The 13675-nt window shown below is 35.9% G+C and overlaps 1 protein-coding gene across 1 annotated transcript; it reads right to left on the bottom strand.

The window, feature by feature from the left end:
- Window positions 1-567: 567 nt before the first annotated feature.
- LOC113315687 lies at window positions 568-1552 on the bottom strand. Its single transcript, XM_026563947.1, has 2 exons — window positions 1277-1552; window positions 568-1185 (listed from the first exon to the last, which is right to left on the bottom strand). Exons 1-2 carry the CDS (start codon window positions 1550-1552, stop codon window positions 568-570), a joined length of 894 nt encoding a protein of 297 aa, XP_026419732.1.
- Window positions 1553-13675: the final 12123 nt, after the last annotated feature.

Below are 13675 nucleotides of genomic sequence, written 5' to 3'. Positions count from 1 at the left end.
CGCAGTCCAACTATCAGCGAGATTGAAACGCTGAATCGTTCGGCGCTGAAAAAGTGGTCTAAACGTTGAACTGTTCGGCGTTTCGCGAATATTCCCTGGAATCTCTTCCGAACCGTTCGGCGTTTACATAAACTTTGTTCCATTCGGTGTCCTATTTCAACGTCGCACCATGCGGCGCTTGGCTGTTTTTCCTCCAACAGCTATTTTTTTTACAGAATTCCATTTTCTAAATTATGAGAATTTCCAAATGATTTTCCAATTTGTTCCAATGGTTGCTTGTTTCAAATTTGATAATTTATCAAAGTAAAAGGAAATTTTTAATTACACTGCAAAACGGTTACAATGTTTTTTGAAGAAATTGAAAAAAGATATTAAAATTAAAATAACTTAGAACATAAAAAGATATATTGAAATTGAAATTCTACAACTTAGAACACAAAAAAATACAATTGAAATTGAAATCCTACTTCTAAATAACTTAAAACATAAAAAAAAAAAGTACATTGAAATTGAAATCGAAATCCTACTTCTAAATAACTTACATTATTACTAATATATCATTTTAATTTAGGGGATAAGTGGTAATCCATGACGGGCTAAAATCTCGTTCTTCCATATTTTGTAGACGGGTTTCTCCCATTCTTGTAATTCATCCAAGTGTTGACGTAGGATCTTCATGTCCGATTCTCTTTGCTGCGTTTGTGCCAAAATTGAAGAGTTTTCCATGTCCTTCTTCAGATACTCTTCCTCTGTTTCATATTTTTTCATTCTTTGTGTTTGTGCGTTTTCAAGAAGTTCGATGAGTTTATCCAATTTTTCATCTGATTTATGCGATGCTTTAGCCTCACGAGCCCTTTTCTTTGCTTGATCTCTCCCTTCACTTCTAACGTCAGTTGTTTGTTCAAAATAACGCCTTCTCTTTGATATGTCCGAGGTTTCAGAATTATGAGTAGATGAAGAGCTACCAAACCTTGCCATATTTTGAAATTCTTCATCCAAATTATCAACTTCATTTTCTTCAGTAGCTTGAGTATGTTGACTAGGTTGAGTAGAAGTACCGACTCCATCATCATTATTCACCGCTGGATTGTAATCTGGTTGATAAGTCTTCAGGATCTGAAAAATCGATTCGTGCGTCCATTGTTTTTTAGTCGCTGCTACATAATTCTCTCTTCCACGACGATACTGGGGAAAAAATGAAAAGAAAAATTTAGAGAAAGAAAGAAAGAGATCAAGATGGAAGAAAGAAAACATTAAAAAAAATTGAGGTACTTACGTAATCCTCCTCGGTCATCCCCGGAGGTCTACTTCGGAAGTAGGGTCTAATATATAAAATATATTTTTTCACTTCGGCTCTCAATGTGTTACACTTTGTTCGTAATGCCTTTCTATCTTTTTCGACACCATTGGGACCTTTTCTTTTATTGTATTCTTCCATTATCTTTCCCCAAAATATTGCACCTTTTTGATCTTTTCCATGAATCGGATCGTTGCTTGCTATGACCCAACCATAAATTAGTGTCTCTTCTTCTATTGTACTAAAGTGTGTCATAGTTTTTTATGAATAAAATTATGTGAAGAAGAAGAAAATCAATTAATTTTGGTGTGAGGGATGAAGGAGAAGTAGTCCTCAATTTATAGGGAAGCCTGAAAATATAGCTGTTGAGGTTTCAAACGGCTACAAAATATGATTCGTTGAGAATGCAACGGTCACCTTGATCGGATGGCTGAGACTTGCTAGCGCCGTTCGGTTCGGCGTTGGAACGTCGTTTGGTTCGGCGTTTCCTCAAACGGCTACATTTTCAGCTCAAACTCAGACCATTTCCTATCCCTATATAAACCTATCACATAAACTCAAAATCCCCACCCCAATTCTCAATTCTCCTATCACATAATTCTCAATTCAAAAATCAAGCATGGCCGCATTTTCCATCGACGAAGACAATGACTTGGTTAGAAGTTATTGCAAAGTTAACAACACTCAATTAACAACCAACTCTTTTTGGGAACAAGTTATTGAAGAATTTGTGAGAATCAATGGTAATGCTAATGGAAGATGCAAAAAAGTGTTGCAATGTTGGTTATCAAGCATCAAGCGTTATTGCAAGATTTTTGTCATTTCATTAAGGGCATCAAATGGTAATCGTGAGGATGCTAGGAATTTATATGAAACAGATCATGGAATGTCGTTCATTCATAACACCGCTTTGGAGATACTTGGTTATGAAGCATATGCATGAAGAAGTATTATGAAGAAGTATGCATATGAAGTTCTAGTTAAATATGTAATGTAATTATAAACGTACTAAGTGATAAAAAGAGTATTATGTAGTATTAAAAGAACTAATTAAAATGTCTACTTATTAATGAAAGCGTGTTTGATTAAAATAAAGGAGTATTATGGTTACTCTCCATTCTCATAAAATGCACCATCTCCTTGAGGGTCATATTGATCTTCATCGGTGTCCACGTCGGTTGTACCCTCATGAACTTCCGGCAAGGCATCATTAATATGCATGTTTGGAATATCACCATCTCTCAGACCTTCTCCATGTCGGTTCCATATGTGTGTAGTGAGTTCCAAGCGAAGTTGTGCCAAAATCGCAGGGTTGTACAATATATGAGGAGGTAGCCTTACGTTTCCTTGAATTGGCGGTTGAGGTTCATCTCCCGTGATCCTCCCCCAATCCGCATTGCGATATTCCACCTCAACACACATGTTGTGCATTATCAAGCACCCCCTCATAATTGCCTTCATGTCATATTTTTTATAATAACGACAAGGTTTCAATATAATGCTAAACTTACCTTTTAAACCACAAAATGCACGTTCTATGTCCTTCCTTTTAGCCTCTTGATATTGATTGAAAAGACCTTCTCTAATGTTTGAGGCAGGTTTGTATCCTTGCACGATGCAACCATACATGGGATATGCACCATCGCCTAGGTAGTCCCCCTGGTCGTAATTCTTTCCATTGATTTAATAATGACAAGGAGGTGCTACACCAAGAAGTTGTTTATCGAACAAACCCGAATCATGCAAGACATTAAGATCATTGTTCTTCCCACCCAACCAATGTAGTTAATATCGGATATCGGTTTATCTCGGCCAGGACCGATACACTGGTACGACTTTTTATCGGGGATATTATCGTTCAAATATCGGTATAATATCGTTTCCAAATTTAGAGACTATAATTTTATAGCTACCATCAATTTTATCAAAAAAACACAAGAGTAACTTCAATAACTTTAAAGTTCACTACCTAAAATGATAAATAAACAAGTTTTAACTAGAAACAGGAGAGTAACTTCAACAACTTAAAAATTTACTGCCTAAAATGGTAATTAAACAAGTTAAAAGTTCAAACCAAAAACAGGAGAGTAACTTCAATAATTTTAAAGTTTACTACCTAAAATGGTAATTAAACAAGGATATTACAGTCTTATTCAAAATTATACGAGCCACTATTGATATCATCATCTTCAGTAACTCCATTAGATCCATCAAGTAGTCCATAATCTGTGTCTATCATCAATTGATCAGTATCATATCCATCATACTCAGAGTCAGTTGGGTAAGTAAACTTACTTCGAGAGCTACATGCACCTCTACTACCAACTGGCCGACTTTCTTTACCAATAATATCTTGCAAATCATCCAAAGTTACATTATCACCTTCTACCGCCAAGTCTTCCAAGTTCTGTGGATCCAACCATTCATCATTTTCATCATGTTCATCAAGAAAAATATGATCACGAAATATCCCCGATATATCGGCCGATACGGCTGATACGGCTAATATCGGACGATATTATCGCCAAGATATCGTATCGCCGATACAATGCTTATCCTACCGCTCCAAGGCCGATATCCGAAATATCCCCGATATATCGGCCAAACGGCCGATATTGACTACACTGCACCCAACCAAAAATAGGAATGCCAGATCCATCTATCATATGTAGCTACCTCCTGCAAAACAACCGAGGTATATGGCTTATAGCCGCTGTGGGAACCTGCTTGATCCATTGGACATGCTCTCCATGCCCAGTGAAAACAATCGACACTACCAAGCATACCAGGAAATCCCCGAGCTTCATTTTCTGCTAAAATCCTTTCCGTATCTTGAGCGTTAGGTTGACGCATGTATCGACCATTATAAATCCAAATAATTGCATCCATAAACTTCATAGCATAATGGTAGATAGTGGTGGCTCCCATTTGTGTGTAATCATCTAAGGAATTCGGTGCAATGCCATTGGCAAAATGTTTCATGACGGCAACCATTTTCATATATGGAGAATGACCAGGAATGCCGCAAGCATCCGTTTGTTGGCGAAAATCATGGTCAAATTCACAAACTTGCTCTAAAATTCTCAGAAAAAGTGGACGAGGCAAAGAAAACTGACCTTTGAACTTCTTTGGCCCATACGTACAATTGAAGTTGAAGTACTGATGCATTATACGAGCATCCGCATCTACACGTTTTTTGTGCACCTTCTGACGTGTCTTGACTTCATTCGGGACGGGTTGACATATTCCACGCCTCCTATGCATCTCCAAAAGTGTATCCACTGCTACAACATTCGTCTCAATATCATCTTCATCATCCCGACGACTTTTCAAAATTCTTCTCAAAGCTCCCCGCATAATGTACCTAACACAACGAAAACATAATGTATAACACTCCATAAAAAAATATCACTTAAAAATTATAACACTCCATAGAAACACAAATAACACTCCATAAAATCATAACACTCCATAGAAACATAAATAACACTCCATAAAATCATAACACTCCATAGAAACATCAAATAACACTCCATAGAAACACAAATAACACTCCATATGGTTTCATAAACACTACGACAAGTAATCTAATTCAGGTCAAGGAAATTATAGGATTGTTGTGGGGCGAACTGAGTATCATAAACAATATTAGGCTCGCTTTCCGTCAACAACGCAGTAAATTCATTTCCTCCTTGCTGATATTGTGATGTAGTAGCTCCATCTTCGACCCTAGGAGTGTAAAATTCTTGACCTGTAGCCCATTCATATGAACCACCTAATGTGAGGTCTTGTGATGTATTAGCTCCATGTGGATTGTTTGGAGGCTGGGATTGGACAGATGGTACTGAAGACAATGTGGATCTGCTGGATGAGGAACATGAAGTTGTATCCCTTTTATATGATTCGTCCCGTGCGACTTGACGAGCTCCATGCTGGAATGAAAATGAGTTTCCCATAAACCTAATGCAATCATCCTACAAGTATATAAATCAGAGAATTTTAATTAAATATTCAAGAAACTTAAAATGAAAATGAGTACAAAATGTAAATGTACTTACCATTGTCAAATTCATATCTCGAAAGTTAAACGGACAAGGAACCCTTGGAACTGGTACTAGATGTTCTATGCCGGCTTCATCAGTAAATGGTAAACTCCAATCTATCTCCGGCAGTTGTGATGGGGGATCATTCTCTGTGCCATAGGTATATGTCTGTGACATCATGTTAGGAGGAGGATGACTAGGAAACAAACTGCGAGGAATAGCTGAGCTACCAACTGCTATCTCATCGACATTCTGTGCATGGTATGAATCAGTGACATAAGCTCCAACACTCTTCTTGATCTACCAAGTGTTATATTGATCCTCAGTGATTGTATAATAGTCGTTTACCTCTACTACAATATCTTTGTCTTCAATTGCTTCCAAATTTGGAGGATTTTCCGGGACTACAGTCTCACCTGTAATCTGCCTTTGGAATCTCTCCCCCAAGTAACAACTAACTCTTGTGCCACTTTCAAAGTGAAAAAACAGAATTCTCTTTTTGGATACTTCTAGTGCATACTCATATTGGTCTCCCACAGCATACTGACTCTCTTCCCATGGTTGCCAAATACATGTTTCCCTTTTTCTAGTATCAATCTGTATTCTTGCGCTTTTCACTGAGTGTTTCGTGGTATCCTTTTGGCCTCCTTTATGTCCTCTCTTCCTTGATACAATCCTTTCCTTCTTGAAGAGACTAATCTTTGGGAAAACATCAAAATGTCCTTAAGGTGACTGACAAAGGAAGGGTTGCATGTTGCGAAAGTAGTAATAGTACCAATACTCAAGTACCACAAACATGCCAACTAAATTCGTACCCTTGGTTGACCAATGGTCGAGATATTTATAGGTATTACCTAATGAAGCTAGACCCCAATCATACTCCCCAACTCTATCTAAATCATCCAATAACAGAACCCAACGTTTATCTACTTTTCCAGTAGAATGCGCTAGAAGAAAATGACCAAAATACCACATAAAGAATGCTTGTGTCAATGTCACTGCACATTCAATATTATTCTGGCCTTCTCTGCTTTCAATGTATTTTTTCAAGACAATTAAGGAAAATGTATTAGTCTTAGAGTCCCATGGACCATAAGTTTTGATATCCAAAAAATACAAATCATCCAAAGCAGGATATGTTAGATCACTACCCAACTGCGGCATAACTACTGGTCGTTTACTAGGGTCACCAGTGGGAATTCCCGTTAACATGTACCAATCTAAATGAAGGAGGCCAATTTCAAATTCCCGAAAACGAAAGCTCCTAATACTTTTCCACCATCTCTCAGCTATGGCTTCAACTAAGCCTCTATCCCCATTGGAAAAATCAAACTCAAAATCAGAGGAAAAGCCACAATTATCACAAAATCGTTGTGCTACCGGATTATCTTGCACTACAATTTTATAATAATTTTCAATATCTTTCAAACTACCTCTAAAGCTCACACTGCGAGAGTCTTTCATAACATCTTGACATACATGTCTATCACACTTCTTTGACGAAACTATATCCAACCGGTCTAGCAATTTATCCATACTCGTACTACAATCAATAACAAAGATGAAAAAAAAAATATCATCATCATTCATTTTCATCCATACAAACTAAATTATCACATTACCAATTCATCCATACAAACTAAATCATCATTATCATTCATTTTAATCATACAAATTATCATTATCATTCATAATCATATAAATTTACCTACAAACAAACTAATCATACAAATTAATTCATTTTTATCACCAAAAAAAAACCATTTTTTGTTCATCATACATAATCAAATTAAATCCCCAAAAAATGAAAATCATCACAAATAATCAATTTAAATCATACACATATCATCTACATCATCTAAATACCAAGTATCAATCATCATTTTGAATGAAATCGTATCAAAAATCAAAATTCCTAAAAATTCAACCTAAAACTTAAATTTCTTACCTCAGATGATTTCGTAGATGGAATCGCGCCAAACCACCTTCAATCGATCACAAATCCAATGAAGCACAAACCCACAGAAGGAATTTGTAAAATAACTTCTAGAACTCAAGATCTCTGAGAAACAATTTTGGGAGAGAAAATGAACATTTTTGAGAAGAACTGTAAATTGAGGAAAGGTCGAGTTTTCGCTGAATGTATCGAGTCTCTTCAACGCCGAACAGAGCGGCGCGTCAACTTAGCTGACTATGGTCAAACGTCGCTTGGTTCGGCATTCCCCAAACGCTCTACTGTTCGGCGTTTAACGCCGAATTGTTAGGTGTTCCGCTGCTATATTGGCCATCCCATAGGGGTTAGGAGGTTGACCTATCTGACGTGGATGTCCAATCTAGCAGCTAAATATCTATCCCATAGGACTAAGCCTTACACCTACATATATCGACAAGTGCAGGAAAGCAAACTAGACAGTTGTAATAGCCACAGAAAGGTGCAAAAATATGAGAAACTCCAAGACTCCAAAATAATGTTAAGCATAACACTGCATAAAGAAGGATATACTGGCACCTACAAAGTTAAGTTATAAGCAACAATCTCAGCTAGTGAAGTTAGTTTCATTCTCAGACTCAAAATAATCTAGTCATTATACTTGAGTATAGTATTTCTTCACAACAAATTATCGAACACTTCATATGCACTTACATATTCCAAATTTCCACATAGAAATATAGAAGAATTGATTCAATTGAATATTTACTTTCAAATTATCACTACAAATAAAATTACAACAAACCCATCACTTCACAAAATCAAATTCATGTAAAAAAAACGAACCATCTCATAGAAATCAAAGTAGAAACAGATATTAAAAAAAATATTACATTATCATATTGGATTAACCCTTAAGAGTTTAAACACCCAACTTTTCTTTTACAAATTCCATGAAAATTAACGAACGAAACCTATATATATGAATCAAACACAAGATATATGGACTACACAATACAAATTCTGATTGGAAATCAAACACAAGATATGAATCTACGAATATCGTTAATGGTAGCATCACTTACTGATTTCAATTATTCTTCAACAAACTAAGGAGAAAAAATTCTTCAGAAATTTACTCATGCGTTTCTCTTATTTTCTCACTTTTGGTTCAGATCTAGATTTTGTTCATGTTTAGTTTTATCTCTCTAACAGCCGTAATGAACAAAGAAAGAAAACTTTTTCCTCTCTCCCACGTGTTTTTATGACAGCTGAGGGACACGTCAGCTTGTGATGTATTTAGTGTGGTGAAAAGTGCTCCCAATAGCATTACCGATATATTAATAGTTTTAGGACCCCACAAAATTATTAATATGTGGAGTTTATTAATATAGAGAGGTATACCTAAAAAATGATTTTTTGTGCTAGCTCAATATATGTAAATAATACTGCAATGAATATGGACGTCTTCCTGAATCATCCAAATTGGCAACAAGTCGTATATGCTTTAACCGAAAAATAAAGTTTCAAACCGGAAGCACAAAGAGAAAGCACAAAGAAACACACTAATTATCGAATTCATTTTTCATCTTCCCGATTCATTCTTATACATTTTTTGGATTTTTTATATCAGAATGTCAATAACAATGTTCTAAATTTAATAATATTTTTTTTTGATTTTTTTTAATGTCGGAGGTCCATAATTAAACCGAATACGTGAGTTCGTATTAGCACAAAGAGAAACACACATGCTTCTCAATCCGTATGAGCATCCCAAATACAATCTCATTCGTCAAGATCTTTTTTATATTCGTATGAGTGGATCAAACGAAACGTGGTCCGTCATTCATTTTGGTCAAAAAAAATCCGAAAATTGGAAGAGGTGACCCGTTGCAACATTTTGGGCGGGATGTTGGGGTGGGCAATCCTCAATCCGCATGATAACGATTTAGAGCCGTTAGATTAGATTTTATGCAATATGATTGGTTAAGAGAATAGGTTATGGATTGAGAAAACCCAACAAGGAATTGTGAACGTTTGATCTTGTTTTTCTTTTTGCTTAATTCTAGATCGTCGGATTATAAATAATAATCAAAATTATAACTAAAGCTCCAATTTCGTCAACTTCGACACTGAACCTGGCTCCGAGGTCGAAACCTGGCCGCGAGTGGACTAATAAGAACATTGTTTAGCATTAGGATTTAGAAATTGTGATAAAAATCAGTTTATACTAATCAGAATTGCAAAGAGAATAGTTGGAGAAAATTTTGAATAGAGGAGGCGGGTGTGAATCCTGTTGGTCAAAATGATATAATTGCAATTAACTTAATTGGTGTAGTTTTATCCATATTCATAAAACCTCAGTCTCGGGAATAATGACTACTGTCGAAGAATATAGAAAATCATTTTGAGTGCCAAAGCTACTAATATTGGTTTCATCCGAATGAGAACGTGGGGTCTATATCTAGTGATCATGTAAGCCGAGTTCCATACCAGAACCCTCCCAGCGCGTCTTGGTTCATATTTTGTATGTCGTTATACCACTTTTGAAGTTTGAATCGACACTGAGCTTCATATTTATCGTTTGCTTTGATGTATCATGATAAGTTTGAAGTCCGAACCCTTCCGGAGGTTCTTGGTTCATATTTTGTATGTCGTTATACCACTTTTGAAGTTCGAATCGGCACTGAGCTTCATATTTATCGATTGAGATGATGTGTCATGCTAAGTTTGAAGTCAGAACCCTCCCGGAGCTTCCTGGTTCATATTTTGTATGTCGTTATACTACTTTTGAAGTTCGAAGACATTGAGCTTCATATTTATCGATTGCGATGATGTATCATGCTAAGTTTGAAATCTGAACCCTCCTGGAGCTTCGTGGTTCATATTTTGTATGTCGTTATACCACTTTTGAAGTTCGAATCGACACTTTGCTTCATATTTATCAATTGTGATGATATATCGTGCTAAGTTTGAAGTCTGAACCCTCCCGGAGCTTCTTGGTTCATATTTTGTATGTTGTTATACCACATTTGAAGTTCGAATCGACACTGAGCTTCATATTTATCGATTGCGATGATGTATCATGCTAAGTTTGAAGTTCGAACCCGCATGGAGCCTCTTGGTTCATAGTTTGTATGTCGTTATACCAACTTTTGAAGTTTGAATCGACACTCTGCTTCATATTTATCGATTTCGATGATGTATCATGCTAAGTTTGAAGTCCGAACCCTCCCAGAGTTTGTTGGTTCATAGTTTGTACGTTGTTATACCACATTTTAAGTTCATGACTTGTACGACTAGTCAAAATTGCTTCATGACCTATGTGACTAGTCGGAATTCAAACCGGAAGCACAAAAAGAGAAAGCACAAAAGCACAATGAGAAAGCACAAAGAAACACACCAATTATCGAATTCATTTTTCATTTTCCCGATTCATTCATATACATTTTTGGATTTTTTTTATATAACAATCTCCTAAATTTATTAATATGTTTTTTGGATTTTTTTTTCATGTCGAAGGTTGATAATTAAACCGAACACATGAGTTTTTATTATTACAAGGAGAAACACACATGCTTCTCAATCCGTATGAGCATCCCAAATACAATCTCATCCGTCAAGATATTTTCTCAATCCGTATGAGTGGATCAAACGAAACGTGGTTCGTCCATCATTTTCATTCGGATTAACTCATTTCAGAAATGGTACACATACCGCGGCAATGCACCGTAATGTGCACCGTGATCGGATCCAAGGGCCATTAGGGCAGCTCCGGGGGAGATTTGCAGGGGGTGGGATTAAGGGTGGGGTCCACCACCTTTTTTCTTCTCACACCAAATATCACGGTGCACGTCACGGTGCATTGCCGCGGTACACCAAATATTTCTGTAACTCATTTTTGTTTTTTTTTGAAGCATTTGTTTATTCACTCATTCTTGGTTGTATCACCAAACCTTCACTCACTTTTGAAGCATTTGTTTCACTATCAATTAATAAGATTTGTTGTATTTGCTCTAAATTTGTTTTTGTGTGCTTCACTTATCCATTATCAAATCCTTCCTAAATCATCATATTAATTCAACCAAAAATCTAACAAGAAGAAATGGAGGAAGGATTCGATGTAATATTTGTGAAATTAACTCAACAAATTCAGAATTTAGGTGAAACTCCATCTCATGAAGACGAAGATAATATTAGAGGACAACTGGTGAATCTAGTAGAAATGGGCTATGATGTTAAGAAATCAAGAAAAAGATTTGATTCATTAGTTGAACTTTCTAAAAAAGATCGAGAATTGGAGAATGAATTGGATGCTATAAACGCTGATGAAATGGTTCAACTAGGAGTCATTCAATCTCGCATTTCTGAATTAGAGAAAGAGAAGGAGTCGTCGAAAACTCAGCTTATTGCTCTGAAATCAGAAATTACTGCGCCGAAGTCTAAAGTGGATAGGCAGGAACATCCGAGCAGACTGTTGGAAAAATTTAGGTCCATTGGAATGGATATATGGAAGTGATCCATGACATTGGATGATATCAATTAAGTGAAGTTTGATCTTTTGTTTGATTTTTTGTATCGCGTGTATTAGTTATATATTGTTCCTTCACTGTTAGCAAACATTTGATTAAGAGTCTTGGTTGTTTTATTTCGTGGTCTCATTCCATATTTGCTGCAACTTTATTGGTGTTTTCGTTATCTTTGTATCTAGATACTTCGAATCCTGCGAAGCTAGGCTGTACAACTATGAAAGAATTTGAGGAATCATATCAGATTAGGTGAATTCGATAACCAAAGAATACGGGAAGCAAGCCCAAGAAAAAAAACTAAAAGCCCAACCAAGCAGCCACTCAAGCAATCTTGCATTTTTGTTTAACATAATTTTTGCATCTTTAAATGACCAGTACACGATCAATAGAATTTCGACAAGGATTTTATTCTTCTACAAAAGGTGTGGTTGCATTTAAAAAAAAGACATGGCAAATTAACCATGAGCTAAGCCAGAGTTGAGTTCACCGACATAATACTTGCATATCCAAAATGCCATTTACCCTCATTCAGGTCAGAGCTGCACAAACAAACAAATAAAAGGGTTACTTCGGATGATAGAGGCCAGACTTGAATATACATTTACATCCTGTCAATTCACCACTCATGAACTTTGCTGGACTTGTCTCAGATAATAACAGATTTCAGTATCGACTGATATAATATAACTTTGACAGTAGAGGATTACCTTAAATCATTCATACACCTTCATTCTTCCAAGCCGCAGATGCAGCATATAAGCTGCATAATACTACAGGATATCACGACATATAACCAATAAAACATTCTTCAATCCAGATACATTACCACCTCCATATCCAAAATCAATTCAGAATTAGCTGCAAACCGGATATATAGGGCTAAACACCAAAAGAACAACGACGTAAGGTGTGAATTTTTTTACGAAGAATACTCTTTGCGTTGTGGTGTTGATGGATGCAAAATCGAAACAAACTGGGTTATGAGATTAGATCAGGGTCATGAACTGAATTAGATGGAAAAAAAGGCAAAGAAAATTCTTAAGGATAAAATTATAGGGTTTCCATATGTTTACCTTTTTATAATTCAACGCGATTAATTCGAAGAAACCTAACCATTATATAAACAAAAAAACTGATTTGGAATAATAACAAACTTTATTAATATAGGAAACCCATAAATAAGGAAATCCTTTTCTTTTCTTTTTCGGAATTTATTCTTGATATAGAACCGTGAAGATATCTTATGAAGCCTAACCATATCAGAAAACCCAACGATCCGATGGACGGCCATATACTTTTATATAAAACATATAACCAAGAGATCCGAGCCGCCGGATAGCGAAATCGATGGTTGTAATTGTCCACATACACACACACATATATATATATATATATATATATATATATATATATATATATGTAAATATATTTTCTGAAATATCATATAAGAGAACTACGCAGAACATGCTATCTTTTGCACCACATTTCACGTGATCAATCTTCATGTGAAGAATATAAACTAACATAATAGTTCATGTGAAGAATATAAACTGCACATCACATTAACTAACAATAATATATGTCGACTTGATGGTGTTTGTCAGACAAATTCTTAGTACCCATTTTTTGTATTGATGGACGATGATGTTTTGATCTTTCAGTTTCTTGACTAGCTACAAACCAAAGATAACTATCAACAACTCCATTGTAGACTTGAAACACTCAAATGCCTTGTTATCACGGTTTTCCATATATTCCCCTATGGTTTACAGCGAATTCAAGAATCTGAAAGATCAAATGGAAATTTCTCCAGGGTTTTAAGTGTTCATCCGTCATTAACTTCTTCAAGTCGTTTGCAACACCGCATAATGGTCCA

This window comes from Papaver somniferum, chromosome 10 (assembly GCF_003573695.1).
Source record: "Papaver somniferum cultivar HN1 chromosome 10, ASM357369v1, whole genome shotgun sequence".
Taxonomy (NCBI): domain Eukaryota; kingdom Viridiplantae; phylum Streptophyta; class Magnoliopsida; order Ranunculales; family Papaveraceae; genus Papaver; species Papaver somniferum.
This window is presented reverse-complemented; position numbering and strand designations above follow the sequence as displayed.